General features: G+C 33.2%; 3 protein-coding genes across 4 annotated transcripts; 2 read left to right on the top strand and 1 right to left on the bottom strand.

Annotated features, from left to right (window-relative positions):
* Positions 1-1,138: 1,138 nt before the first annotated feature.
* On the top strand, positions 1,139-15,633 carry LOC112764436 (uncharacterized protein At3g06530). Its single transcript, XM_025810021.3, has 39 exons — positions 1,139-1,562; positions 1,684-1,897; positions 2,108-2,203; positions 2,300-2,417; positions 2,500-2,673; positions 2,976-3,146; positions 3,463-3,518; positions 3,613-3,702; positions 3,796-3,944; positions 4,239-4,321; positions 4,412-4,540; positions 4,649-4,723; positions 5,174-5,342; positions 6,097-6,236; positions 6,383-6,472; positions 6,837-7,017; positions 7,241-7,335; positions 7,438-7,590; positions 7,715-7,871; positions 8,113-8,246; positions 8,447-8,528; positions 8,615-8,777; positions 9,022-9,097; positions 9,275-9,448; positions 9,537-9,602; positions 9,692-9,796; positions 9,960-10,049; positions 10,229-10,443; positions 10,567-10,720; positions 10,827-11,009; positions 11,335-11,430; positions 11,529-11,596; positions 11,684-12,029; positions 12,562-12,777; positions 13,063-13,725; positions 13,820-14,223; positions 14,470-14,725; positions 14,821-14,991; positions 15,132-15,633. The coding sequence occupies exons 1-39, from the start codon at positions 1,403-1,405 to the stop codon at positions 15,366-15,368; spliced, it is 6,399 nt and encodes a 2,132-aa protein (XP_025665806.1). The 5' UTR covers positions 1,139-1,402; the 3' UTR covers positions 15,369-15,633.
* Positions 15,634-15,896: 263 nt separating this feature from the next.
* Positions 15,897-20,195, bottom strand: LOC112764437 (DEAD-box ATP-dependent RNA helicase 32). Its single transcript, XM_025810022.3, has 8 exons — positions 19,681-20,195; positions 18,916-19,191; positions 18,238-18,561; positions 17,756-17,947; positions 17,495-17,650; positions 16,874-17,292; positions 16,556-16,713; positions 15,897-16,414 (listed from the first exon to the last, which is right to left on the bottom strand). The coding sequence occupies exons 1-8, from the start codon at positions 20,047-20,049 to the stop codon at positions 16,074-16,076; spliced, it is 2,235 nt and encodes a 744-aa protein (XP_025665807.1). The 5' UTR covers positions 20,050-20,195; the 3' UTR covers positions 15,897-16,073.
* A 2,979-nt stretch (positions 20,196-23,174) lies between these two features.
* LOC112767028 (1-acyl-sn-glycerol-3-phosphate acyltransferase) lies at positions 23,175-26,894 on the top strand. Of its 2 annotated transcripts, XM_025812910.3 has the most exons (6): positions 23,175-23,522; positions 24,053-24,421; positions 24,696-24,845; positions 25,068-25,166; positions 25,242-25,334; positions 26,189-26,894. In XM_025812910.3, the coding sequence occupies exons 2-6, from the start codon at positions 24,101-24,103 to the stop codon at positions 26,423-26,425; spliced, it is 900 nt and encodes a 299-aa protein (XP_025668695.1). In that variant the 5' UTR covers positions 23,175-23,522; positions 24,053-24,100; the 3' UTR covers positions 26,426-26,894. The 2 variants fall into 2 exon arrangements, with proteins under 2 accessions (XP_025668695.1, XP_072078277.1); XM_072222176.1 differs by lacking the exon at positions 25,068-25,166.
* Positions 26,895-27,662: the final 768 nt, after the last annotated feature.

Raw genomic sequence — 27,662 nt, 5'->3', positions numbered from 1 at the left:
ATTTTTCAGTGTAACTGTTACTATTAATTTATCTTTTATATATTAAATATATAATAATAAATATAAAATTAGTTAAGATAATAAATATTTAATATTTTAATAAAAGGGATTTTATTCTTCAAAATAACAAGAAAATATATATATTAATAAAAGACATTTAAAAAAAATTGTGCACTAAATTCTCCCAATATTCTTAGATAGATTTTTGTATTTATGTTTAATTAAAAAATAAAATAGTTTGTTTCTAGACATGGATCAGTTTAAGCTAGGGTGTTCATGGATCGGGTGAAATCGGATTTGTCCTTATCCAGACCCAATTCTAAATATATATTGGATCTACTTTTTAGACTCTAACCCGACTCTAAACTCGATGAAATCAAAATATTTTTGGGTCACAATTATATCAGGTCCAAACCAGATCTTTAAAGTTTTAACAATAATTTATAACGATAAGCTTATAATTAATATAACATAATATTTAAATTATATCAGGTCCGGACCGAATCTTCGAGTCGGGTCGGACCATGTGCACTCTGGTTTAAGCAATAGATTTAGTTGGTTATTAATTAAGAAGTTTGCTTATTAAAATAGTTATTAATTTTTATGTTAATAAAACAACCAATAAACTAAAATAATTCCCAATATATTATAAAATCAAAATTAATTCTAATATACTTTTTCATCTTTCACAATTTTATAACTACCGAACAAACTACCTTTATTTATATTATATAAGCTTTAAAAGAAAAAAGAATTCTAATTCCATATATATATTAGTATAAATTATTTATAATTTATTTATCATTTATTAAAAATTATTAATTAAATAAATGATCAAATAATGAATATAAAACGTCAAACATTTTTACTTATGTGCAAATGTGCAATATATTATTAGTAATTAACTAATTATAGAAAACATTTTATATAGAATTTGGATTCTCTAAAGTTTAAATTTCATTTTAGAGAGTAAAGTGTGATCTTTCACCTTTTATTTTATAAGCGAGACCAAAAAATAAATATGAGAGAGAAACCATTTAAGGATAAAAAATCATACTTTATTCTTTAAATTACAAATTTAAAATTTAGAGGATCCAAATTCTTATATATATATATATATATATACAACAAATTGCATGTGAAAACGACGACGTTTTACATAACAATTTGGCGGTAACAAACCTAATGTCCAAAACTTGCTTCAGCTCCATCAAGTAGCTGCTACACTCAAAATCAAAAACCCTAAACCCCTCTGCGTGTGCGGCTAAGTGTGCATTGCATTTCCTCTCCCTTCTCTGTTTTTACCTTCTCCTGGAGAGAGGCGCACACATTCGAAAATCGAAGTAATAAGAACCCTACATCTTCTGTGAACCCCAAAAAGTTAGTTACTGCAAAAAAAAAAATGGCTACTTCCATAGCATCTCAGCTCGAAGCTATCAAGTCCTTCGCCCGACCCGACATCGACCCTCTCAAGCGGCCATTCACCCGCCCTTCCATCCTGTTCGACCCCAAAGAAGCCGCTGACATCGACATCGACACCATCTTCAACATCGCCCTTCAAGGTTCCCCAAAAATTTAAACTCACCCGAAATGCAATTTCGAATAAAGTTTATTTATTTATTTTTTGTTTGCATTGAATTTGAAAATTGGAATTTTGGGCATCTGTGATTGTCATTGTTTCAGGTTTAGAGGTACTTACAGGCAATGATGAAAAGTTTGGGCACTATAAGAACGATTTGTTTAGCTACCGGAGTAAAGAGTTGGATAGGGAGTTGATGAGCGTAGAACAGAACAATCAGCTTAATGTTACCATTGCTTCGTACTTAAAGCTTCTCTCTGGATATTTTCTCATTCCCTCTGCTCTTAAAACGCTCGAGTATTTGGTTCGTAGACACAAGTAAGTGACTTGCTTTTATCAAACTCTTTTTCTAACTCGTAGACTGTTTACAAGTTTGTAAAATCAACTTGACAATTTTACGAGTGGAGCTTTATCATTCTGGTTTACCTTAGCTCCATGAGCTTGGTGAACTCTCTAGTTTGATTGCATTGGTGTGGGGGATGTGATGGGTTGTCTATTTTATTATGTCGCTTATCGAGTGTTTTACAGGGTTCATGTGTACAATGTTGAGGAGTTGGTTCTATGTGCTTTGCCTTATCATGACACGCATGCATTTGTTCGAATAGTACAGATACTTGATACAAGGTTAGTGTGATATGATTGTTTGTTATTTTGTTTGGTTATGATGTAAATTGCTTATTGGAATGGTTTCTGATGTTTGTCTTTAATTTTTTGGTAAAGGAATACTAAATGGGGGTTTCTTGAGGGGGTGAGAGTCTCTGGTGCACCGCCACCTAGAACGGTCTTGGTGCAGCAGTGCATCCGTGATAAAGGTGTATTGGAAGTTCTATGCAACTATGTGAGTGCTCAATTCATTTTTGTTTTTGTATTTGATTGTTGTCTAATGGAATTGAATAGTTAGATAAGAGTTTCAATTGCAGGCAGCTCCATCAAAGAAGTTTCAACCTTCAAGACATGTAGTAGGCTTATGTACTGCTGTTTGCATTGAAGTTCTGGGTAGTCTTGTGACGGTTAATGATGATATTGTCAAGAGAATACTTCCTTTTGTAGTTTCCGGTCTTAATCCTGGTGTTAAGGGAGTTTCAGATCACAAGGTTAGATTCCTTGAAATTTGTTTTAGCACATGAAAACTTATTGGGATGAGCACATGGTAATATTTTTGTGATTACCTTTTGGTTTATATGCAATGTATTGCCCTTAAAAATGTTTGACTGTCTGAAACGAACTTGAAGTTGCCCTACAATGTCCAGTAATGAAATATATTATTTAGTGATAGTATTTCTCTCCCATTCGGATAGAACATGAGTGATGGTAAACTAATGTTGTCTTGTAGTACAAGTTATTTTCCTTGTTGCCTTATTATACATTGTTTCATGCAAATTGTGCTTATATGCAGGCTGGTTCTCTGATGATCGTTGGTTTGCTTGGAAATAAAGCTGTGTTAGCTCCCAAACTTACTAATAGTTTGATACGTTCAATTGCTGAGGTTGCTCATGAGGAGGCAAAAGAGTTGACTGATCTTCATTGGTTTCGATTATCTCTTATTGCCTTAATCAATCTTGTTCAGGTACCACGCATGTTCCTCTGTGCATAAGTTGCATTCCAATCCCTTTGAATACCATATATGTTTATTATGTCTTACCAGTTACTTATACCTTTTGTATCTTTTTGAGGATCACTTATCCTCTTTTGTATCTTCTCTTCCATTTTTTATTTTTTTATTTTTTTTAAGTGTTAAGTTACATGAATTGGTTTATTGATGCAATTTTCTTTTTGCTCTTCTGTATGTATTTTTGAATTTGGTTTGAAACATAGAAGAATTTTGTCATTATGATTTCTTAGTATGCATTCTATTCTGATATGTTCTATTGGATTTTTTTTAGTCACAACATGTTGAAATTTTCCCTGTGAAGGCCTTGGATATATTGAAAGAAATAAGGTAGTTTTCCAAAAGCTACTCCGCTTATCCGTAATTTCTGTGCTTTGGCTGTTGATTTGTAATATTTATGATTTATAATTCTTTTTATATATAGGGACTTGGCAGGGATCTTATTCGAATTGTCTAGGGAATTCAATATTGAAAAGTTTCTTTTTGTGCTTTTGGGCTCCCTGATAGACTCCAGGTGAAAATTTTGTGATTTCCTTTATGAAGAGTATCCTATAACTCATAGTTTTTGCTCCTTTGTGATTTTGTACTGATTGTAACACATTTGCAGTTCTTCTGATGAACACTGTCAGCTGGCATTGCTATCATTGATAGAAAAGGTTCCCATAAATGGTTTTATTAATCAAGTGGTTACCAAGATCCTATCCACTTGTCTGAGATTGTCACAGAAAGTCAGTGACTCAACATCTTCTATGTCAGGTATATATTATTTAGAATCTTAAAATTTTGTTCACATTGATATTATTGTTCTTCACACATTTATCGGATCTATATTCCCTAAGGCTTGTCAAATCAGATTGGACATTGAAGTATTGAACTCTCCTGTTATGTACATTTAAATGTGTATAGTTGATTATTGTTGTTAGGTTGTGCCCCTCAATAGATTTTTGCTGCTTCTCAGTCAAACTTCTTGTTCTCAATAGAATATGCAACTATTATTTGATGCCTAACTGATTTTTCTTCTCAAACCTTGGTTTGTTGGATGTCAATCAGCTGGTTGGGCAAAAAAGATTCTGACTGTTCTTAATACGAAGTATCCTTCTGAACTGCGCAAAGCAGTTAATCATTTCCTTCAGGCAAGTTCCTGTTTATCTTAGTATGCATGTATCTATCTATGCCTTTGTGAGGAAGTTTCAAATGGTTTGAACTTTGAACTTGTTCAATAGGATAACAAAGGACGTTCTAAGAAAGACCACTCGGCATATAAGATTTTGTGTAAGATGCTGGATGGGAATTTGAGTTCACCAGTTGATATCTCAGATTCAAAAATTTGGTTCGCCTTGCATCATCCAAAGGTATTTCCTGAATTCTAGTTTCCCTCGGTCTTAGTTGCATGAATCTGATTTGATAGTCTTCAAATTTCTCAGTATGTAAAGGTTCACTTTTCTTATTGTGTTGTATAGGCTGATGTCCGGCGGTCCACCCTGCTTGATTTAAATTCATCTGGAATTCTGAAAACCAAGGTCGTTGTTTCTGAGGTATTCCCTCTGTTAAACTCCTCCAATCTCAAGTCTGCATCTTTCTCATTTTTTATTTATTATATGTTTCTGTTTCATCAATCTGTTGAAGAGTATCCTTGATCAGTCTCTCCTTTTGGTTGAAACAATTTGAATATTGTTGCTTGTTATGTTTTTGTTTCGTTATTGTGTAAACTCTTTAGAACTTTCTGATGTCATTGGGGTTTGCTTTGAAGTGTTTCTTTCATCCATTAGTGAGATTTAATTTATATGGACATTGATGTTGTGTTGTATGTAATTGGTGGGGCTTAATTGATCTAATTTAACAGTGCACATCATTCTGTGTGTCTGTCATGGTAGAAATCCCTTCTTTTATGAATGATTCGCTAAAGTAAATGATTTTGATACTGTACTTTAAATCTTGAAGGCTTATATCCGTTTTCCACTCCCAATTTCTGTCCTGTTGAACAGAGTCTTGTAGACATTGAAGATGCCATATTGAGACAGTTTGATGATAAAGATCTGACAGTTGTTCTAGCAGCTTTATCAGTTGATGGCTTGGAAAATGTAATAGGTTCTTCTAAGCTATTTGATGCACTGCAGAATGTGCTGAGGAGATGTAGTAGCCAGCTGCTGTCAGGTAATGTATGGCATATTTGACACAACTTAGTAAAATATAGTATTTAGATTTACTTTATCTGATATACTAACTGCTATAAACTTGTTCGTTGTGATTATATATGAGACAGTAATTGGTTCTATATATACACATTTAGAACACAATTGATAGATGACGAACATACATATTTTCATCCAATCAGATGTTTGGCAAAATAATCTGTTTCTGAATTTATTCTTGTCAGTGATGTCTGTTAAATGGCGGAGTCGTTTAGAGCTTTAAATGAGAAAATCTAAGTCTACATGCTTTGGCGATTGGTAATTGCTTTTTTCTCAAAATAATGCAACCAATTTTTGCTTTAGATAAAACTTTTAATCTATACATATTCATAGTTAAACCCTTCTTGGATTGTATACTTAATTATCATACAAAAACAATGACTTAATCAAAATTGAAATTGAAGAGAGATAATTTATTAAGGGGAGCAGATTCAACTCAGCCAAACATTTATTGAGTTTAAGGCATGTATACTAATTCTGGAAAATTTGTACCCGGGTAGTTGTTTCATGTTAAGTATATTCTATTTCACCTTTGGATAGGGATAAATTTAGCTTCCTCCGTATGTTTGTGTTTTGGATTTATTTAAATAAATGCTCTTTGCTTGGGGCCTTTTTCATTGAGAACTTGTTCAGGGAGAATACATGGCAGGTAAATAAATAATTGTGTAACAGGAATAAATTGTGACGTCTGTTGCCTTGTTCTCTATTTTCTGTAGGTTCAATTGATAATGTTCGTCTAACAAATGAAGTTGCTGTCTCTTGTCTAAATAATGCTATATCATACTTTCATGATCATACTGATTACTTGAAGAAACTTGCTGGCATGATCTTCCCATTACTCCTTGTACTACCACAGGTTGCTTTGCACCTCTTCCCTGACTTTGGATTTAGTATTTATCTTTTTTGTTTATCGACTTTGTTCTGACATGGTGTCTTTTTACCTCAGCATTTAAATTCTCTTTTCTGATTAGCATTACATAACCACCTTTCTTCCACTTGCAGACACAAAGCTTGAATTTAAAGGCTCTGGGATCACTCAACAAAGTAAATTGGCCACTTTATCAGAATATCACTTCCTCTTCTATAGAAGCGGTAAATATCTGTTTAAATTTATTGCCCACTTATAATATGAAGAAACTTCAGTCTGTTGTTTAACAAGGCAAGGCTGTCAAACTACAGAGGTTTATCCAAGGTTTACTATACTGAATGCATCATAAGGTTTTACCACCATTGGGAAAAGCAAAAATTGCGAAGTAAAGTGGACATAGCTAATAAGCCTATCCCTACCACTTGAATGTATTCAAATTTGAATAGAATACGTGGAATGGGTTGGGGATTACTTATCTTTCGGTTTCATAGTATTTCTGAAATATTAATCCCAGTAACTAGCTAATATTTTTTGCCAAATGAAGATCCATCACCTTTCTGATTCTTTAAGGATAAAATACAATTGCAGGCATCAATAACTGGGCGTTTATCTTCAATTAACTTGAAGACGATCAACAATTTGGCTGATAATTTCATGTCCCACCCTGAAGATCATATTGCTTGGTTTGTTGACAGCTGCAGTGATTTGGAACTGTCAAAAACACTCTTCTTTTTTGTGCTATTGCAGTCTTTTTTGACAAAACTAAAAGGTTTGTCTCTCTCTTTTGTTAATTTCTTTTTTTCTGTGATACAGTTCTTCTATATATTACTTGTTTCACGACTGAAGCATGACCCAATACTTGATAACTTTTAATTTGGAGAATATCATCCCCACACACTATTTGCAATTCCCTTTTTTATATTATAGTTCTTTGTCGGGATTTGTTAAAGCAGATTAAGCAATACTGATTGTGGGCTTCTTTTTGCTCAAAGGTGATGACTTTTCTACACTTTTCGATATTGTATTTCCTGTGCTAAAGGCTGAATGGGAATCCTTAGTGACTGCTGGTGATGTTCGTTTGGAAGAGGTACAAGGATTTGATAGTATATGAGTGCTTTTATGTTTGTTAATGTTTTATTGAGGAGAAACTTATTCCACTTTCTCTTTTATCTTCGGTTTCATTGTACAGTTCAATTCTGAAGTGTTAGACTGGGATTGCAGTGCATTCTTTGATCACTTTTTGGTTACCCATCTGAAACCTCTAAATGGCAAAATTATAGTTTGCTTGTTTTGGAGGCTGCTAAAAGCACTAATATCTGCAATGCCTTCAGATCTGCCATTGGTGAGTAATTCCTTCAGTATTTGAGTATTGTAATCCTGTAACGATTTTGTTACAAAAATCTGCTTGGCTTCGTATAATTTGTCGGTTATCACTGTTGGTTGGATTAACATTCTACCAATTGCAGGATGATAACAATAAGTGGGTCTGTAGGATAAAGGACCTGTTTGTCTTTTTCGCTGCCTTGCAATACAAGCATGCTTTCCATGAACACCTCCATTACTTAGCAGCACAGTGTAGTATATCACCTGCATGCCTCCTATCGAAGTTTTTCACCGAGGAAGGTACTTTTCACTTGAATCCCTATTCTTTTATTTGCTCCATATGTCAATATTTGATTCCTTTTCACATCTTGTATATCAAATAAATTCACTTGTAACTGACTTCCAAACCTTTTTCTTTTCCTATTATTATTTTCTAATGACTATATTAACATCTCTTTACCATTCACATGCTTCCAATTCCTATAAGCTCAAGTTTAAATTTGCTTGACCTTGACTTTCTGTTGGGTCTTGCATTCTGCAGGTGTTCCTGCTGCAGTGCAGGTTGAAAGTCTTCAGTGTTACACATTTCTTTGTAATCTATCGCAAGATAGATGGCAAGTTGAACTCTTAGCTGAATTTCCGTCTATTCTTGTTCCATTGGCTGGTGACAATCAGGCATGTTCTTTTGCTTACCCCCCTTGACCTGGTGTATATATTTTCATACTTAATTTTCATATAGCAATTTTTTGAATATTAACAAATGATATTGCTCACGGAGCGGATACTGCTTTTCATTGTGTATGTTCTGTTTTCTTGACTTCAAGGAAATGCCATTGGGTCAAACATTTTTTTGTATCTTTTGAATTTCTTTTCAGGCTATAAGGGTTGCTGCCATGAACTGTATTGATGGGCTATATGCATTGTGGGGTCGTATTGCACGTTCTGGCAAGAAAAATGGTACTTAACTATCAGAATAATTGGACTTGGCCATTACTTCCTAATTAATATTACCTTGATATGAAGATTTTCTAAACTGGTAACAGGAAGCAATGCAACGTCGATCCATTTTCTAGGTGAACTTTTATCGTTGATGGATCAGCAAAAAGCACTTATATTATCTGACAAGAAATTCCTTCCTTCATTGTTTGCATCCATGCTGAGTTCAACTTTTCAAAACATCTTAGTACCTCAGAATATAGGAAACAGGTATCTTCATTTCTCAATTCAATGGCACTGTTTTCATCTCCACAGAACTGCATAATATATTTGTTCACGTGCATCTTGTAGCTTTCTCCTTATTAATCTGATTTTCTGTTCCTCATTTTTGATAGTTTTTTCACTATGTCTGGAGTGGGGTTCATTATCTTTATTGAAAATTTAAGAATATTAGTTTCAATTGTCCTTATTGAACCCTTCGTATTCTACTTTGTTTCCACAAACATCTTTTCAGGTTTGATCAGTCCACAAAAGAAAATATTCTTGGTGTGATTTTGGGTTCTTCTATGAAATTCTCTAATTATGGAAAGGTTTGTTATCTTCACCCTAGATTTCTTCTATTTTGCTTTCCTAATACTTCAGATGCAAAATGGTGATAAAAATTCGTTTTTGAATGGTCAGTTTCATATTTACTCTATTTTTAATATATATATCCAAAGCTATGATGGAGATATTAACTTACTTTTGGACATTGTTACCCCTGGCAGCTAATGATTTTATCCTTGCTCAAAGGAATTGGGAATCTAATTGTGCAATTTGAAGGAGTGATGTCATTATTGTCCTCTCTTATTATGAGGCGGAGGCAATATTCTAATGAGCTCGGGAAGTGTTGCCCGAAAGTCTCAAATACTGAAATTCAACTAATCTGCCTTCTGCTGGAGGTATGCCTATTATGCTGTGCTTGATTTAGTTGATAGAACCTTCGGTCTCATGTTTGGTGTGAACCTTCTTTCGTTTTTTTTTTTTTAGAGCTTTGTTATGTCATCACCTTCTGGTGGGAATGATCACCAGGATCTCTTACTGAAGGCTTTGCAGGTCAGCTACTAGGTTATGCTTCTCTTATGCCATATCATCATTCTATTTAAATTAACTGACTTACTGCAATGGGCCATTTCCTTTTTCAGTTGGATGCTGTGTCATCAGATGATCCTGCCTATGTAAAGCCTTGTATCACTGTTTTGGACAAACTTAACAATCAATTCTACACAGGGTTGAAGAATGAAGTGAAGGTCCTAATAACAATATACATGATTCTTAACAGTTTTTGTCATTCATGATAACTAGATCTGTTTATTCTCTTAACATGGTGTACTAGAAAGATTATTTTGTGGAGCCTTGTCACCTATCTAATACTTACTTTATAGCCTGAAAATACCTTTTTTGGTCCATCAGGAGCATTTATTTTGTGAGCTTGTGCTTTTGTGTCATAATGCTAATGGGGACATACAAAATGCAACCAAAGAGGCCTTGATGCGCATAGATGTAAGTTCCTTGCTGTTGAGTAAATGTTATATATTTGTTCTTTCAATAATTGTACTTGGTGTGTGGTTGTATAGATTCTGCTCTGTTTATTTTATCATGCTGTGGGTCAAGTTTTTATTCCATAGAAGAAAAGGAAGAAATGAAATCGAAAATCATTGGTGGTTCTCATGGAATTGCAGATTAGTTTCGACACAATTGGCCACATACTTGATCTCATACTTAAGCAGGAAAGTTGGATAATTAGTTCATCACATGAAAAGACCACAAAGAAGCAGAAATTGAAAATACATGAGGAGGAGGTTCTCACTAATGACATCTGTAGAAGAGAAAATCCAGTCTACATCCTTAGTTCTCTTCTTGATGTTTTGCTGTTGAAGAAGGAAATAACAAACAGGTGAATGATTGCTCTAACTAATTAATCGTATAACTGCCCGGAAGAAGATAACAACATCTTTTATCATGTTAAAAGATAAGACCAAGCATTTTATTGTGCTAAATTCAGTTTTTATTTGTTCAGGCATTTGTTTTTAGGTCCCTTATTTAAGCTCCTTCGCAAGTTATTTTCATCAAGTCCCTCAGAAGCAAATACCATCATATGTCATATTCAACACACACTGTTGATAATCCTGGACGATATAATCATGTCTCTCAAAAGCATGGCTCTGCCAAATGTATGTCCTAATCATGATAGTTTTGATTTACTTAATACCAGTTTTATTGTCTACCTCTTTGCTATTTTGGCTGATTACTAATGTTCAGTTTCACTATCTTCGACAGAAACAAATTACAAAAGAAATTAGCATTAAGCTGTTGATAGAGTGTGCCCGCACATCCAACGATGTAGTCACCCGCAACCATGTATTTTCTGTGCTTTCTGCTATTACCCGAATCTTCCCAGAAGAAGTTTTGGGATATATACTTGATATTATTGCAGTCATTGGAGAATCAGCTGTGACACAGGTTTGTAAGGATAAGGTTTCTTTTTATTGGGCATCCTATGAGTAGGATAGTTTATTAAATCAGTTTCTTGTCAGCGTCAAATGTTGTTTCCCTACTTGTTTTTAATCATTGTTTTTTGAGGTCACACTTTTTGAGTTGATTTTGAAAGTTTTGAGGAACTGTCCTGCATGCTTAGTTTTATGTTAACACACTGCAACTTCTATACATTGAGTTACAAGTGTTTGAATTCTTCATGATTATTATTGGTGACTTCTAGTTACTTATTTATTTTTAAAAAAAAAAAACTTTATTAGGGATGTGATCATTTGTGTTTATATACCTGTAGATTGACAGTCACTCGAAGCATGTGTTTGAGGATCTTATATCTGCAATTGTACCTTGTTGGTTGTCTAAGACAGATGATGTGGAGAAATTGCTGAAGGTTGGTTTTGTATGATGTTTTTGTCTTTCATACCTACTATATTATTGCATTGCAAGTCACTCTTTGCAGATCAACATTCTGATGTGATTTTTCTTCAGATTTTCCTGGATATCTTGCCTGAAATTGTTGAGCATAGAAGGTTATCTATTGTTTTATATCTGTTAAGGTATTTTTGTTATACTTGTTATTGCCTTTAAACTTTTTTCGCCTTTGGTTTGTGATCCACATCCAATGATGGTTTCCCATTTTGCAGAACCCTAGGTGAGGGTAAAAGCTTGGCCTCATTGCTTACCCTGCTTTTCCATTCATTGGTTTCAAGGAAAGAAGCATGTTTCCTTGACAGTGAGACTCCAGATGCTTTAACATCTTATACGAGGGAGTGGGAATATAAATTTGCAGTGCAAATCTGTGAACAATTCACAAGTAAGACTTGGCTTCCTTCTCTGGTTTTGCTGCTTGAGCAGCAGGAAGGACATAGTAATATTGATCAGGAATGGTTTCTGGAGTCGTTTCTTGCAATGCAATTTACTTTGCAAAAATTGCAAGATCCTGAATTTGTGTTCGCACTTGAATCTGGAGAAAATACAGTTGTCATTCAGGTATAAGTTCACAGATTGGATAAGAGATGCATTGATTTTTGCATGCCTTTTTTAATATCTCACGTTATTCAAAAAGGTTAGGCAAGTTCTCAACATCACCTTATATCGTAATTCTTCCAAAGAACATCAATTTTTTGCAAAACCAATGGCCAACAGCCCAACAATCTGTAACGGTTTGTATTTCAACATATATGTAAGGGCGGGATTGATGATCTCATTTTTTGTGCTACTTCATTGCTACATTAAATGGATGAAATTGTTTGCTTAATATAAATCTAAAAGTTTTGGGATATCTCGGGCTTATGTCAAAGCTAAAGTGAAATTTACCATTGTGAACTTAAGAGAGCATGTATGTGTTTTTTTGTTGCTTTCGTTTTCAGATCCTTTTTACTTTGTTGTGTATAATATAACTGGTGTTGTACACGTATATTTGGCAGATTGCCTAATACTTTAGTCTGTGGTTGCTGCCATTTCTTGCTGAAAAAAAAAAATTCGCTTTACGACAGTCATGATACTTTCTTTTATATTGCAGAGGGCATTGAGTGAGCTTTTGGAGCATGTTGTTTTCCTTGTGCAACTTGTAGATGCAAGTAAAAAGCAACTGAATTTACCTGTTGTTATGAGGAAAGAGTTGAAGGAAAGTATGCGTGCTGTTCTGAGAAATATAACCATGGCCATGATGCCTTCATCTTATTTTAACAGCATAATTAACTTGCTCCACCATGCAGATAAAAGTGTGGGGAAAAAGGTATTGTTTTTCATGTGTTTGTGTAAGATAAGAAAGTTCAATCATGATCTTACATATTACAGCTAATTATTTAGTGCCGAAAACTCGCATTATTGTTCATCAAGTTTTCTCATGAGTAGGACATTTCTAAAAGGACATTTTTTTCTGAAATATGTCACTCATATACCATTGGTCCTATGGCTACTTTATTTTTATTTATTTTTTTCTGTTAGTTGTTCCTTGACTGTCTTTCATTAACTGGAGAGACCTAGAACTGTTGTTTGATACTGTAGTACTTGCCTGCAGGCTCTCGGGCTGTTAAGTGAGACCATAAGAAATAATAAAAAGGACTTGGTGAAGGTTAAAGACACTAAAGGTTCAAGGTCAACACCAAGTTTCTCTTGGCTTCATATGAATAGAAGTTCTCAAGAATCAATGGATAAGATGTGTTCAGAAATTGTCCGTGTACTTGATGATTCATCAAACAACTCCCTGAAAGTTGCAGCAGTTTCAGCATTAGAAGTTTTGGCTGAAAGCATCCCATCTGATAATTCCATCTTCAATGTATGCCTTGGATCTGTTACGAGATGCATTATGTCTTGCAACTTGACTTTCACTTCTAGTTGCCTTCGGACAACTGCTGCCTTGATCAATGTTCTAGGTCCAAAGGCACTGCCAGAACTTCCTAAAGTTATGGATGGTGTTTTTAAGTCATCACAGCAAGTATTGTCTAATGTGGATAATAAACCCAAAACCAATGAAGCTTCATCAGCCTCGCATGAATCCTATTTGTTTGCTATTTTCTTCACTCTGGAGGCAGTTATTGACAAGCTTGGCGGGTTTCTAAATCCATATCTTACAAATATCATGGAGCTTCTCGTGCTTAATCCTGAATACGTATCGGGAATAGATGCAAAGATTGAGACTAGAGCTAATGCAGTACGAAAGCTTCTTGCAGTGAAAATTCCTGTAAGGCTTGTTATAATATGAATTATAATACTATGGCAGCTAATGAATATTTCTGCATTTTATTTACTTAATATGCATTTTAATTTTGTTACAGGCTCGACTTGTTCTGCCACCTTTGTTAAAGTTATACCCTGCTGCCGTTGAGGCTGGGGAGAAAAGCTTAACAATTGTGTTTGATATGTTTGCAACCTTGGTTGGCACGATGGACAGATCAACTATTGCGGCATTCCATGTAAAGATTTTTGACCTTTGTTTGGTTGCTCTTGATCTTCGCCGTCAAGGTCCCCCTTCAGTTCAAAACATTGATGTGGTAGAGAAAGGAGTGATGAATGCAATGGTAGCTTTGACCTTAAAACTTACAGAGAGCATGTTCAAGCCTCTCTTTATAAAAAGTATTGAGTGGGCCGAATTTGAGGTGGATGAAACTGCATCTGGAGGAAGCATTGATAGGGCCATATCTTTCTATGGCATGGTAAATAAGCTCACTGAGAACCATCGGTGAGTCATCTTCTCTATGTACCCGGTTGAATTACTTAATAATTATTTTTATATGGTATTCTGACAAATTAGTGTGGTGATAGCATAAATTAAAAATAAGTTCCAACGAGATTTTGTTAATTTATATTTTATATTCACCACCAATAAATACAGCAATATAATTAGTTATTATGATGTTACTTATGCTTTTGTGAAATATTGAAGGACAACCACCTAAAGCGAACACTGATGTATTCTTTGTTGTAGGTCATTATTTGTTCCTTACTTCAAACACTTGCTTGGTAGCTGTGTTCATCATCTCACTAATGGTGGAGATGGGAAGGTGTCTAATTTCAGTCGGAAGAAAAAGAAGGTGAAGATTCAGGATGACGGGGATGTAGAAGACAGGGATAGTGTGTCCATCAAGGTCTGGCATCTCCGGGCATTGGTCTTATCCTCCTTACACAAGTGTTTCCTTTATGATAATGGGACCTTGAAGTTCCTAGATTCCTCAAATTTTCAGGTTAGTGAATCATACCATTTGAGTATTTGGCCACTTTATTTTCAGAACATTTTTCTTTTGCGTATTGACCAACTTAAGTGCTATCCTTGATGCAGATGCTGTTGAAACCTATTGTCTCGCAACTTGTTGTAGATCCACCAACTTCTCTGGACGACAACATGAATATACCAAGTGTAAAGGAGGTTGATGAACTATTAGTTAATTGTATAGGTCAAATGGCCGTCACTGCCGGATCCGACCTTCTGTGGAAACCCTTGAACCATGAGGTATGGTTCTTGTTCTTCTATATATACCTATTTTAGAAAAATAAGATAAATTTCTCTGACCATCTTTTTCGCATTCATTTCAGTGATAAACATAACATTAAGCTAAATATCTGTTTATATTTTTTTTGGTTCTTGTGCAGGTCTTGATGCAGACGCGGAGCGAAAAACTAAGAGCCAGAATTTTGGGACTCAAAACCGTGAAATATCTTGTGGATAAGTTGAAAGAAGAATATTTGGTATTCTTGGCTGAAACAATCCCATTCCTTGGTGAACTTCTTGAGGATGTGGAGCTTTCAGTTAAGACACTTGCTCAGGAAATTCTGCAGGATATGGAGTCTTTGAGTGGTGAGAGTCTTGCTGAGTATCTACGCTCTTAATCATCAATATACCAGTTTTGTACACTTAGGAGGTAGCATTATGGCATAGACATGTATGATCCTCGTGTATGCAATTTTGATCACTAGTCCAATGTATATTATATGATTGTGAAAGGAAAAGTAACATTTATTTGTTTGTTTAATCGTCGAAAATGAATTTTTCTCTTCTTGGAATGAAGTCTGAAACATTTGTAATAGTTCACTACGATATTTGAGATGCAAGTCTAGGTAATAAAGAATATTTATTCTTTTACCCTTTAAAAAATTCATCATCTAGCAAACTTATGGTTCTAAACCCCAGAAAATATTATGTTCAGGATTTTAAACCCTACCAGAAAATTATTTGGAAGCACACTGAACACTATATAAAGTAGTAAAAAAGAAACATGAGCTTTAAGGTTTTATACATATTCATCTTCGTCCGGGTTTTTAAACAGCTATCATAAATTTATTTGGGATTTAAAGCCCAAAAAGATGAATCAATTTACATTGTCTTATAAAATTTTTATATAAATTCAATGCAATAGATTTGTAAAAATAAACTTTCATAAATACGAACTGGTTGAATTAATTAGCTGTTAAAAATCAAAAAGCCGCAAGAACCTATGCTCACAAAAATGCTATTCACAAAGTTCCACAAAACTGCTCTATTTTTCACCCGTTTCGGATATGAAAGAAAATGTGTACTAATGCATATCCTTGTGACTATGATGAGTGCATGGAATTCAATAATTTCAAAGCTAGAGCTTCTTGCTCCTCCAAACTAACAGAACCAGCACCAATGGCTCCCTTCCCTGTGACTTCATTTCTTTCACCATCATCACTGTCACTGTCAAAATATACTTTACTCTTTTTATTCGGTCTTGCCGTGGCTTTATCTGATTCGGACCCAGAAACATCATCATCTTCATCCATGTTTCCTTCCTTCCACTTCATCTTCTGTTTGATTCTTTTTTCTCTACGCCGTTGTCGCTCCAGAAGCTTGTCTTCCTTGTCTGCCTTCTTCAAATCCTCGCGCATCTTTCTATAGTATTCAGCTTTTTGTTCTGCAAAGGATGCAAATTGAGATAGCAGAATATATTAGATTCAAGTGAGATGTCAAACCAGAAAAGCAATTCATAATTCATACACACACATGAAAAGTGAAACATAGTTCCTATCACTTCTAGGTTAAAGCGGTGACATACCTGGGTCAAGCAGCAATGATTCCTTGCCACTTTGCGTATCAGCAATCCTGGCTAGAGGAGGAAGTGTGTGACCTTCATCATCAAATACAACCCTAGTCCCCAGTGGCCGATGTACATTGATTTTGAGCTTCTTTTTCTTCAATATACGAGTTGCAGGCCTGCACCAGAATAAACCAATTAAAATTACAGTGGTTTCAGTAAGGACAACAATGGAGAAAGAAACTCCCCAAGACTTCACACAAATAGAACTGCCTAGAAACAACAGTATCATGAACTCCTTTTTAAGTACTACCAAAATCATATTAATAGATAACATACATGATTTCTGCATCTTCAGATGCCTTTCCTTCTTCTTTCGGGTTATCGGCTGCCAAAAGAAGATCATTTTCTGTTTCCTCACCCTCAGAATCACTTGAGTCTAGCTTCTTTTGGGATATCTTCAATTCATTTTCCTCTTTTTGATGTTGTGGTTCATCTAAAATTGTTTTTGCCAATGCACCTTTAGATTTAATTTTTTGGTTCAGGAAACGGATTTTGGGGGTCATTGGTAAGCCTAATGATGCTGAATATTCATCAATAGGTAGTTTCATAACATCAAATATCTCTTTATCCTTCTGTATATGTATGGATCTCAAATATGTGACAAAGGCCCTTTGAGCCCGATGCTGCAGATCTGGATACTTGACCAGTAAAGATGCCAACAAAGTCGAAACTGGTTGTACTAATTCTTTCTTTGGCTGAAAAAACAAACAACAAACAAGAAGTATTATAAGCCTATACTTTTCTTGGTTTAAAAAGGAAAGTATTGTCATTAAATAATACAGTGCATATACATATACAGTGCATTAAGAAAATGGCACCTTTAAAGCAAGCATGATGTTCAAACACAAATTGGAAATACAATTATTTCTAACTTTTTATTTATTCGAAGAGGAGTACCTTATTAAAGTGAACAGGAACTTTTGCTGCTTTTAACTTCTCAAACATTTGCATTTCTGAAGGCAACAGAAATAAAACTGACTTTCCAACAGATTTATAACGAGCGGTACGGCCAACTCTGTGTATGTATGATGCTACATTTTCAGGACAATCCACCTGCAGATAAAAGATAAAAGTGAGGCCCTCACCGTAAGGACAAACATTTTTCGCACATAAGTTCAACACCCCCTTAGTGCCGCCCCAAGGCCTGCAAGAGATTACCTGAACAACCCAGTCAACTGCTTTATTAAAATCAAGGCCTCTTGCTGCCACGTCAGTCGAAAAGAGCACAGAGCGCTTCTCACAAAACTCGGAATAGATTGCCATTCTTCTTTCCTGCTTCATCCTCCCATGAAGACACTTCAACGGAATGCCAGGGTGTAGTTTTTTAAATGCTTCAAACACGAATTTTACCTATGAAAAAGGGATGTAAATAGATGAAATTTTGAGGAAAAATCAACTCATTCACTCAAATTGAAATAATTTTCGGCTAGTTAGGTGTAAGAATGTAAAGCACATGCAACTAAAATCCTTTAAAAGCTTACTTATTACAGTGACCACAATAATGACATGCCAAGCACTAGCTAAGCAACGATAGACCGAGTAACATTTAAGTTGGCATAACAAAAAAGTAATATGAAATCCTAAAATATAACATTCCCACCAAGAGAAAGAATTGCTCGACTCAAGAGAAGTAGTGATACCTGTTTACAACTTGAAAGAAAAACAAGTATTTTCGACTGAAGGTGAGTCTTTATGAAACTCCACAGCATGTTTAACTTTTGGTCAAGTGCAACCTCCATCACAATTTGCTTCAAGAGTGTAGGAGTGGCAGTCACAGACTCCTCATGCACACTCAGATACTCTGGGTCCTTCAAACTTAGTCTTGCAAGATCTTGAATTGACTTTGTCTGGGTTGCTGAGAAAAGCAAGGTTTGTCTACGCTTTGGTAGTTGTGAAATGATTGCATTTAGTTCCTTCTTGAACCCACTGTCGAGAATACGATCAGCCTCATCTAGTACCAAAACCTGTATCCAAGCCACCTAAGCATTAGCATATATCGATAGATGCTAATGACAGATCAAGTATGTCCCCAAAAAGCTTCAATGTTTTGGAAGATAAAGTCAAAGTCAGTATCTAAGACTTTAAAGAGACATGCTAAAAATTAAACCTTTTTTCGATCATTGTTACTCAATCACTTAGGTAGCTTCTCAAAACAAAGCAGAATCTTCTGAAGCTTAGAGCAGGCATCTTGGCATACCAAATTGTTGCAATTTAATTTAAAACACAAGAAACAGATCTAAAGATAATACAAAAACTTATACTAATTATTAAGTTGGAAGTTTCCACATAGAAGGGGGCAGACAAAAGAATATATTGACCTGCATCTGCGAACATTCAAAATTGGGAGTCTCATCCATGTGTTGCAATAGGCGACCGGGAGTGCAAATCAATATGTTGAGCTCATTGACTCGTTCCTTCTCCATGTCAACATCCTTGCGACCACCAATGAGAAGACCAGCACTGAAATTATGGAACTTGCCAACAGACTTCAACACATCAAACAACTGACCAGCTAGTTCCCTTGTAGGAGATATTATAATACTCCCGACACCATCCTCAGGTCCCCATCTCTCTCTATACAACGTTTCCAACACCTACCATCCATTCACACCAAATTCAACCATCAAAGAAAGCCCCAAAATCCAACAAATAAAAAAATAAAGAAAAAATAACTCTTTACACTGGTATCACCAAAACTCAAGCATCAATAGGAAAACAGATAATTAATTCCTATTAAATTGCCCTTTAACAATATAAAGGAAACCGAAAACTAAACAAAACCAAGAACTTCATCACATACAAAACATGCTACATTTTTAGTTCTGTCTGAACCAGCCCTACTATGATAGCGATGAAGTGCTAGTTTTGTTAGTTATAGCTCAGCTGGCATTCAGTTAAGTTTGTTATGTAATTAGACATGTGCTCTAATTATAAAAAAGAAAAAAAGAGAAGACTTTGCTTAAAGAGAACTAATGTAGCTAAACGTAAGTTATTAATACTGTTTTTATTAAAAATCAATGGGAACCCTAAAATCTTAAATTAATTCCATAAACCTCAGCATTAAGCTGAAGCAGAGAACTCACAGGGATGATGAAAGCAAGAGTTTTTCCGGAACCAGTTTTGGCGGCGCCGAGAATATCTCGGCCACAAAGAGCGTGGGGCAGCGAAGCCCTCTGAATCTCCGTCATAGACACGAACTTCGCCGCTCTCAACCCATCCTTCGTCTTCTTCGAAAGCGGCAACTGCTCGAACCTACCAACACCAGCGTACCGCGAAAACGCGGTGTCGTCTACGCGCCCCACTGGCGCGTTTTTGGGAAGAGGAGGAAGGGACATTGGGTTGGAACCCGACTCTGGTTTCTGGCTTTCGATCCATGATTTTAGAAGCTCAATCTCGCTCTCCTCGGAAATTCGCTGTTGCTTCCGAAAATCTTTTGATTTGGGTCTCCGCATTGTTAACGAAGGTTGAAGCTTGACGATAGAGAGTGAAGAAAAGGTGATAATGGATTGAGAGGGTTTTAGGGTTTAAGGTTGAAGTGACGTTGAAGGTTACGTTGTGATTTTGTGACAGTTTTTCCGCTGCAAATGGCGGCGAATTCAGCTTTGATAATTTAGTGATTTTTTTTTTGAACTATCTAATGGGCCAGTATTAGTTAACTATGTTGGGTATCTACTAGTGTTAATGGGCTGGGCCCAAATTTTTAGGAGCCTTTTTTATTTATTTCACAAGAAAAATGCTACTCGTGCACCAAATATTTTTCGTACTCGTATAAAACTACAGCTGGTGTTAATTAATTGTGTATTTAACTTTTTTTTTAATTAATAAAACAAAAAAGACATGTATTTAGTTAAGAAAATATTAGTATCAAAACTATTTATTATAAATAGTGTAAATGTGACGATATTGCTTTTCTAATGACATTATCTTTAGATGAATTTTGAATCTATAAAGTTAATAGATTGTTTGTAATAAGCGTATTTATTAGCCATCATAATCATCTCCGTCAACAAATCCATAAACCAATTGTCCAATAATCAAATCACTTGATTGAATGCGCAAATAAATTTCATTTCGAGATGCAGATGAAAAAAGGTGAATTATCTTTATGTGAAGCTAAGAATTAAAAATTGTTACATAATTATTTAGTTAAATTTATCCAATTATTTACTCATTTTTAAATATTAATTTCATATAAAAATAATTATATATAAATTTTTATATTAAAATTTTTTTTATAGACTTAAGTCTTAAAATGAAGTCTGAATACTTCACTGACAACTACTCAAATGATTATGATCAATATTTCTTTTTAATATTAGATTTAAAATAAATAAAAATTTAAATACAGCTAATTTTATATAAAGTTAATAATTAAAAATTATTAAATAAAAATTTAATTAAATCAATTAAATTATTTAACCATTCTCAATCATAAAAAGTGGACATAGAATAAAACTAAGAATACATGAGATCTATTATATTATACAGGAGTAATAAGGTCGGTGTTTTTAACACTTGATCTTCAATTCCTTTTATATCTTTAATCTTTACAAAAAAATTACTTCTAAATTCTTTTTATAATTAAGTGAATGTCATCAATAATCCATATTAAGATATTTGAACATTAGACAACAACAAAAAAAAAAGTTATTTGAACATTCAATAATCGTGGTCATCAACACAAGAATTATTGAAATGTTTTATTTCTTAAGTAACTTTTAAACATGTTTCAATTGTATTATTTTTGTTAATTATATAAATTTAGCTATTTTGTGTCTTAAAGACACATTTTAATAGTATAATAATAATATTTTGAAATTTTTTAATATATTTAATGCATTAAAAATAAAAAAAATATTTTTTTTAGTAAAATATTTTTAAAATGTAAAGTTATGTGCCACGTATTTGTAAGACTCTAATTATATTTATTAATAAACTAATGGGTAAAAATAAAGTTAATTCTATAAATGTAGTAAATCATATAGTAATAGTCAGAGAAGAATATCATAAATAACATATATCTCAAAATAATGGAATTAAAACTTGATTTTTGTAACCTGTATACCAATAATATCAATTTTGAATACTTAAAATAAAAAAGTATTGTTGTTGACTAGTTGACCCAATTGATTAATGAGAATTTAATACTACTATATGACTTGCTATGGCATTTGATTTATTGGCAAAGAAAAATTTAAAAATTTTAAAGCATTAAATCTCGCCTATTTAGGATAGTAGACAAAATATTTTCAATAAAATTATTATCAACACTAAAATATTTTAAAGGGTATTCATCTTTATATATTATACAACAATGTTTTATCTACATTAGTCAACAAATCAGATATATATTAATTGAATTCTTACTTTTTAACTAAATAATTTACCATAAAAAACATAATCAAATCTATCATAATAAAGTAATTAAATCTGTAATAAATGAATAATTAGACTTATTTATAGCAGTTATTTTTTTATATAAAATATTAAGTATATATTTCTATATATAATAACTAATTAATAGTTAACTTTTTGTGTATACATAATACTATCATGTATTACACTATAACAATTGCAATAATTTGGTCTAAACCACTCACTATTTCATAATGGAAGATGATTTGCTCCATCAAACTAAAGTAAGATTAGTTGGAAATTGTAAAGAGCAAATGATTCGTAAATAAAAACATATTAATATAAAGGATCAAATTTTAAATAAAAAGTAATTAGTTGAAGGTATATTTTGTTCGGCCTAAAACCTTTAATAAAAAGAATTTAATTTAATGCATTATTAGTATAAAATAATTTTACACATATATTTAATTATGTAATGTTACATTATAAAAAATAATTATTTTTTATATTAACTGTGTGAATAATAAAAAAATAGATATAATTATACAACTATATAAATGATTTATATTGTCAATATATCAAAATTAAAATCTAAAAAAAATTAGAAATAAATATTCTCATTAAATTTTTCCACGAATAGAGTACTACTACTTCTTAAGGGTTGAATTTGTGAATAAATAATAAAAGTTTAATTATTCTTTTGGTCTCTATAATTTTACAAATTTTTTAATTAAGTTTTTATACTTCTTTTTCTTTTAATTGAGTCCTTGCACCAATGAGTTATACCTCAAATAGTATAATCTTTCCATACTCAATTAAGAGATTGCGGGTTCGAGTCTCCTATCTCTAATAAAAAAAAATTGAGTTAAAAAAAAAAATTAGTGTAGACCTAATTAAAAATTTCGTAAAACTATAAGAAAAATAGAGTAATTAAACCAATAATAAATGGTCAAATGAGTTGGAAAGCGAAACACAAAAGTAAACAAAGAAGAATTGACAGATGATGTTCAATTTTCAATCGATGTCGTCCAAAAACAAGTCAAAAACAATAACACAAATCTCATCTCATCTTATTTTCTAGTACAATCCAATGATCCAGTCCCAATCCAACACAAACCCCACATTGCATTAAACAAACTTACACACAAAATAATACAATAAAAAAAATTAAATATAATGAATTGGTAATTAATTAATAAAAAAAAAAAAGTGACCGAAAATCAGAAGCCAAGCGTTTCAACTTTTAAGGCTCGTGATGACTGATGAGTTGTGTATGTTTGCTTTGTTTTGTTCCATTCCTTCAACAATATATATTTATAAATAAATTATATACACTATATATAGTGATTCATCATCTCATCTCAGTTATGAGACACAAATTTCAGTTTCCTTGATAGCGTTATACTATACGTTTTATTTTCTTGACACACTTTTTCTGTTCACAACAAACACTTTGAATTGAAAGAGAATGGCTTGTGCTGGCTTTGCTTCATGTTTTCCCTTCTGAGCTTTTCTCTTTGCTGCAGCTTTTGAGATTAGAGAGAAGGAAGTGAAGTCATTTATTTACTTGGTGAGAATGGGTTTTGTTTGGTGCCTCTTACTCTTATCAATGTTCTTATTGAATGGGTTTTGTTTGGCAACTGAGAAAATGGCAAAAAAAATCTGAAAAACAATGTGTTGGTGACATAATAGAGAAAAATAAAGACACCCCATTTGTTCATTTTTCATGTTCATGGTAAAGTTTGAGTCTTTTGAAGTTTATTATTTTTCAGGAACTGATGGGAAATTTTATGTTTTTGGTTTTAACTTCTATCCATTCAGTTTCATGATAAAGGAACAGAGCTTTTGGTTTACTTTTAATTAACAGAGTCTTCGCATTGAGCGTTTTTTTTTATCAAATTATTTTATGGTTTTTTCCGAAGACTTGTGGAATGAATATTCAGGAACTTTCAAGTCAAAGGATGTTTGGTAATAGAATAATAGATTGTAGCCAATGAAGTGTGTTCTATGTGAAGTGTCTGGTTTCTCCAACCAGCACACTGAAATTAAATTTTTGAAGAGAAACTATTTTCTGAATTGTTCTGTTTTTGCCCTGTTCAGGTGGATTCAATTAGTACCAAAATTTTCAGAGATTTTGTTTTTTTTGTTATGGAAAATAGTGGTGGTGGTGCCCTTTTGAGGAATAGAAGGTTGGAGAGCTTCTTAGATACAAGCTCTGGTCTAAGAGTGGAAGAAGCTCCAAAAATTTTGGTTAAAGAAAGACCGGAACACCGGCTTAAGAAGGATGTATATATCAATGACAACGGGTGGGTTTCGTCAATCATTTCCTGGATCAGGATTGTGACATGTTTTGTGTCTATGATGGTCACAACATTCATATGGGCATTGATCATGGTTGTGCTTATACCATGGCCTTATGAGAGGATTCGGCAAGGCAATATTTATGGCCATGTCACTGGTAGAATGCTGGTAAGTTTCAATGTTGTGCATAGCTGCTAAAGATTTCTATGTTGTTCATTTTGTTGATTGATTCATATAGTATATATTTTGAAGTAGCATAGTTATGTTTGTTCATAATTTTGCACCAATATTGGGTTGGCCGAATAGTAGTCTTGTTTCGAGTCCTAGGGATGAACAAAAACCCCCCAAGCTAGGAAAGGCAGCAACAGTTTCTTGTCGGATTAGTCGAATTACTAGTAATAGATGTGGAAAATATGACTGATATTTCAGATTTTGGTTGCAGATGTGGATTCTTGGTAATCCTATAAAGATTGAAGGTGCTGAGTACAATAACGAAAGGGCGATTTATATCAGTAACCATGCATCTCCAATTGACATTTTTCTTATAATGTGGTTGACTCCTACAGGCACTGTTGGTATTGCCAAGAAAGAGGTATGTTTTTTATGCTTAAGGTTCAAGAATGTTCCTTCGGATCGATGAATGTATGGTCGAAAATAGCTAAGATAAGTGGCATCTTGCAGTGCATCACTTAGAATTTGTCATATTAGATGTGCATTAAGACACTATGCAGCATTTGAAAAATGAAACTATTGTCATCTAAATTAAGTTTTCTATTAAAAAATTTGCATTCAAGGTTTCAGAAAATATATGCAGATAGTATGGTATCCTCTATTTGGGCAACTTTATGTTTTGGCCAATCATCTTCGAATAGACCGATCCAATCCAACCTCAGCTATTGAGTCCATGAATGAGGTAAGTATTATTTACCCTGCATCATTTTCCCCACATTTATATAAGGTTTCAATTTCGAATCGTCGCGATTTTCAGGCAGCTCGTGCAGTTGTAAGAAACAATCTGTCCCTGATAATCTTTCCGGAGGGTACCAGGTCGAAGAATGGACGACTACTTCCTTTCAAAAAAGTAAATAACTAACTAAATAACTAACTACTCTAACCTCACTTTCTTTTCATTCTAATAGCCAATATTGGTGCTACTTTTCATTCTAATTGGAGGTTTGTTATTCTTAAACTTGACTTGGGGCTTGTTTGGGTGAGCTTCTAAGAAAAGATTTTTTGTCGAGTTATCTTTTTTTAAAAGATCTTATGGAAAAGGAAAAGTAATTTTATGTTTGGATATCTCATGCAAAAAGATCTTTTTATCTATCAATTATGTTTGGATATAACAATATAAAAGTACTTTTTTGTTTATTTATTACCTGAAAAACATCTTTTTTTTAAGGAAAAAAGATCTTTTGAAAAAAGATGTAAATTACAGCTTCTAAAAAAAAGATGTTTTTCTGATTTTTCTAGTGCTTTTACTTTTACTACTCGAAATTTGCCAAACACGCTAAAAAATAAAAAAAGATCTTTTTTCAATGAAAAAAGATTTTTTTTATCAAAATAATGGCGCCCAAACAAGCACTTGGTATGTCAACTTAAAAAATCAATTTTTCTTCAGATAGGGATATAGATTATGGTATTGTAGTAGTTGCTATCAGTGAGTTGGATGAAGATTATGATTATCATTATCATTACCCATGTTGTCCTTTTATGCACTAGAAGGTATAGTCTTACATAATTTATTCTCAAGAAAGAGACTTAAATATATTATAGAGTTTGTCAATCTTAAAATGTTGTTTTCCCATCTAGAAGTTGATTCATGAGAAGGTTATCATCTATTGCTGAGTTTTGAATTTTGATAAAAAATGATTTGGACTATTTGATGCTGCAATGATTTGTGGTTATGTACTTGTTCTTCCTTGAAATCTTTTGCAGGGTTTTGTCCATTTGGCCCTACAAACGCGCCTTCCTATTGTTCCGATGGTCCTCACCGGTACTCATCAGGCATGGAGGAAAGGCAGTTTACATGTCCGACCGACACCTCTTGCCGTCAAGTATCTTCCTCCGATAAGCACCGAAAATTGGAAGGCCGAGAAGATCGATGACTATGTCAAAATGGTTCATGACTTGTATGCTGCACAACTTCCTGAGACTCAGAGGCCTTTGTCCTAAAAAGGTTCATAGTCTTAGTCCACACCAAATCTAGAAATCATTGCATGTTTCTAAAGAAGATTTATTGCGCGCTCCAATAATATTTACACTCACTTATTTTCGTCTAAAATAGTTTAGAGTTAAACAAAATATTCAGAATAAGTGAGTGTAAATGTTACTGGAGCGCGCATTAAATATTCTGTAAGAACATACAAATATTTCTCGCGTAAATTCTTAGGTGAGGTACCTCTTTTTATAAAAGCATGAGTGTGTTCCTCTAAATTATAAGAAGTTATAATATATAGCTATAATATCTTTTACAATAAGCTTAGATAGAAATCCTTAATCTTAGGATTCATCTTCACATGTAAATTAATTAAATGTTTTTGAGCAATTTGGTCAATGTGTTGATTCTTGTATATTGTATAACGCTTGTTCAACCAGATTCCATATGTTCAAATCATGCAAATGCAATACAAGATTCATCTCCCTTCATGAGTGTATTTATCATGGTTTTCTCTCATTTTTTTTTTTTTTTTATTTCTGGCCTAATTCATCATAGAATGAATATTTGTTTGTAAAATCAGGTGACTCCATCACTTTATTTATCTGTCTTCAATCAAATTATTTTTCTAGATTTAAATTTTTTTTTTGAAGAAAAAAAAAACTTAAGGCATCATAATTTTAATGTACTAATAGTGTAAATAGGTTTATATGATCATTTAATTAATTTTTTGTATTTATATAGTTTTTAAATAATAAATTTAAAAATTATTTATTTTTTATAATGTCATAACATATCTGTGTAAATATATGTAAAAAATTAAATTTATATTATATTTCATAAAAAGACCACTTGAACTGGCTAAGCCAAATGAAAATTTAGGGAATAAATATCATAATTCCATCAAAAAAATACCTTGTGATACAATTATTATTTGTTTGGAAAAAGTTTGATTATTATTTCCTTAAATGCACAAGATATAATAAATATTAAAATGAATTGTGAACTTGGGTGATGGATTGGGATCCATAGAAAAGGAGTGAATGATATTGATCTTTTTTGGTACTTGATTTTGATGTGCTTTGTAAAACAAAACAAAATGATGTGAGGAACACGTGGGATGCTAAGAGCACAAAAATGGGAAAAAGGAGAATATACGGTATGAAGTATATGCATAAAATGAGTAGTGATTAATAAATCATTGAAAGTGATTGGTTCGGACTTCAAACATGATAAGATATTAATCAAACGTCA

The sequence above is a fragment of the Arachis hypogaea genome, chromosome 17, assembly GCF_003086295.3.
Source record: "Arachis hypogaea cultivar Tifrunner chromosome 17, arahy.Tifrunner.gnm2.J5K5, whole genome shotgun sequence".
NCBI classification, from domain to species: domain Eukaryota; kingdom Viridiplantae; phylum Streptophyta; class Magnoliopsida; order Fabales; family Fabaceae; genus Arachis; species Arachis hypogaea.
The sequence above is the reverse complement of the archived record's forward strand: the minus strand, read 5'-3'. Positions and strand labels throughout refer to the sequence as shown.

Coding starts and splice junctions, on each gene's coding strand:
- LOC112764436 (XM_025810021.3), top strand. CDS start 1,403: ATGGCTACTTCCATAGCATCTCAGCTCGAAGCTATCAAGTCCTTCGCC. Junction 7,018..7,240: donor TTTTTTGACAAAACTAAAAG/GTTTGTCTCTCT, acceptor TTTTGCTCAAAG/GTGATGACTTTTCTACACTT. Junction 8,778..9,021: donor CCTCAGAATATAGGAAACAG/GTATCTTCATTT, acceptor ACATCTTTTCAG/GTTTGATCAGTCCACAAAAG.
- LOC112767028 (XM_025812910.3), top strand. CDS start 24,101: ATGGAAAATAGTGGTGGTGGTGCCCTTTTGAGGAATAGAAGGTTGGAG. Junction 24,846..25,067: donor TTGGTATTGCCAAGAAAGAG/GTATGTTTTTTA, acceptor AAATATATGCAG/ATAGTATGGTATCCTCTATT. Junction 25,335..26,188: donor GACTACTTCCTTTCAAAAAA/GTAAATAACTAA, acceptor AATCTTTTGCAG/GGTTTTGTCCATTTGGCCCT.
- LOC112764437 (XM_025810022.3), bottom strand. CDS start 20,049: ATGCGGAGACCCAAATCAAAAGATTTTCGGAAGCAACAGCGAATTTCC. Junction 19,192..19,680: donor CTCTTGCTTTCATCATCCCT/GTGAGTTCTCTG, acceptor AATGGATGGTAG/GTGTTGGAAACGTTGTATAG. Junction 16,714..16,873: donor TCTGAAGATGCAGAAATCAT/GTATGTTATCTA, acceptor ATTCTGGTGCAG/GCCTGCAACTCGTATATTGA.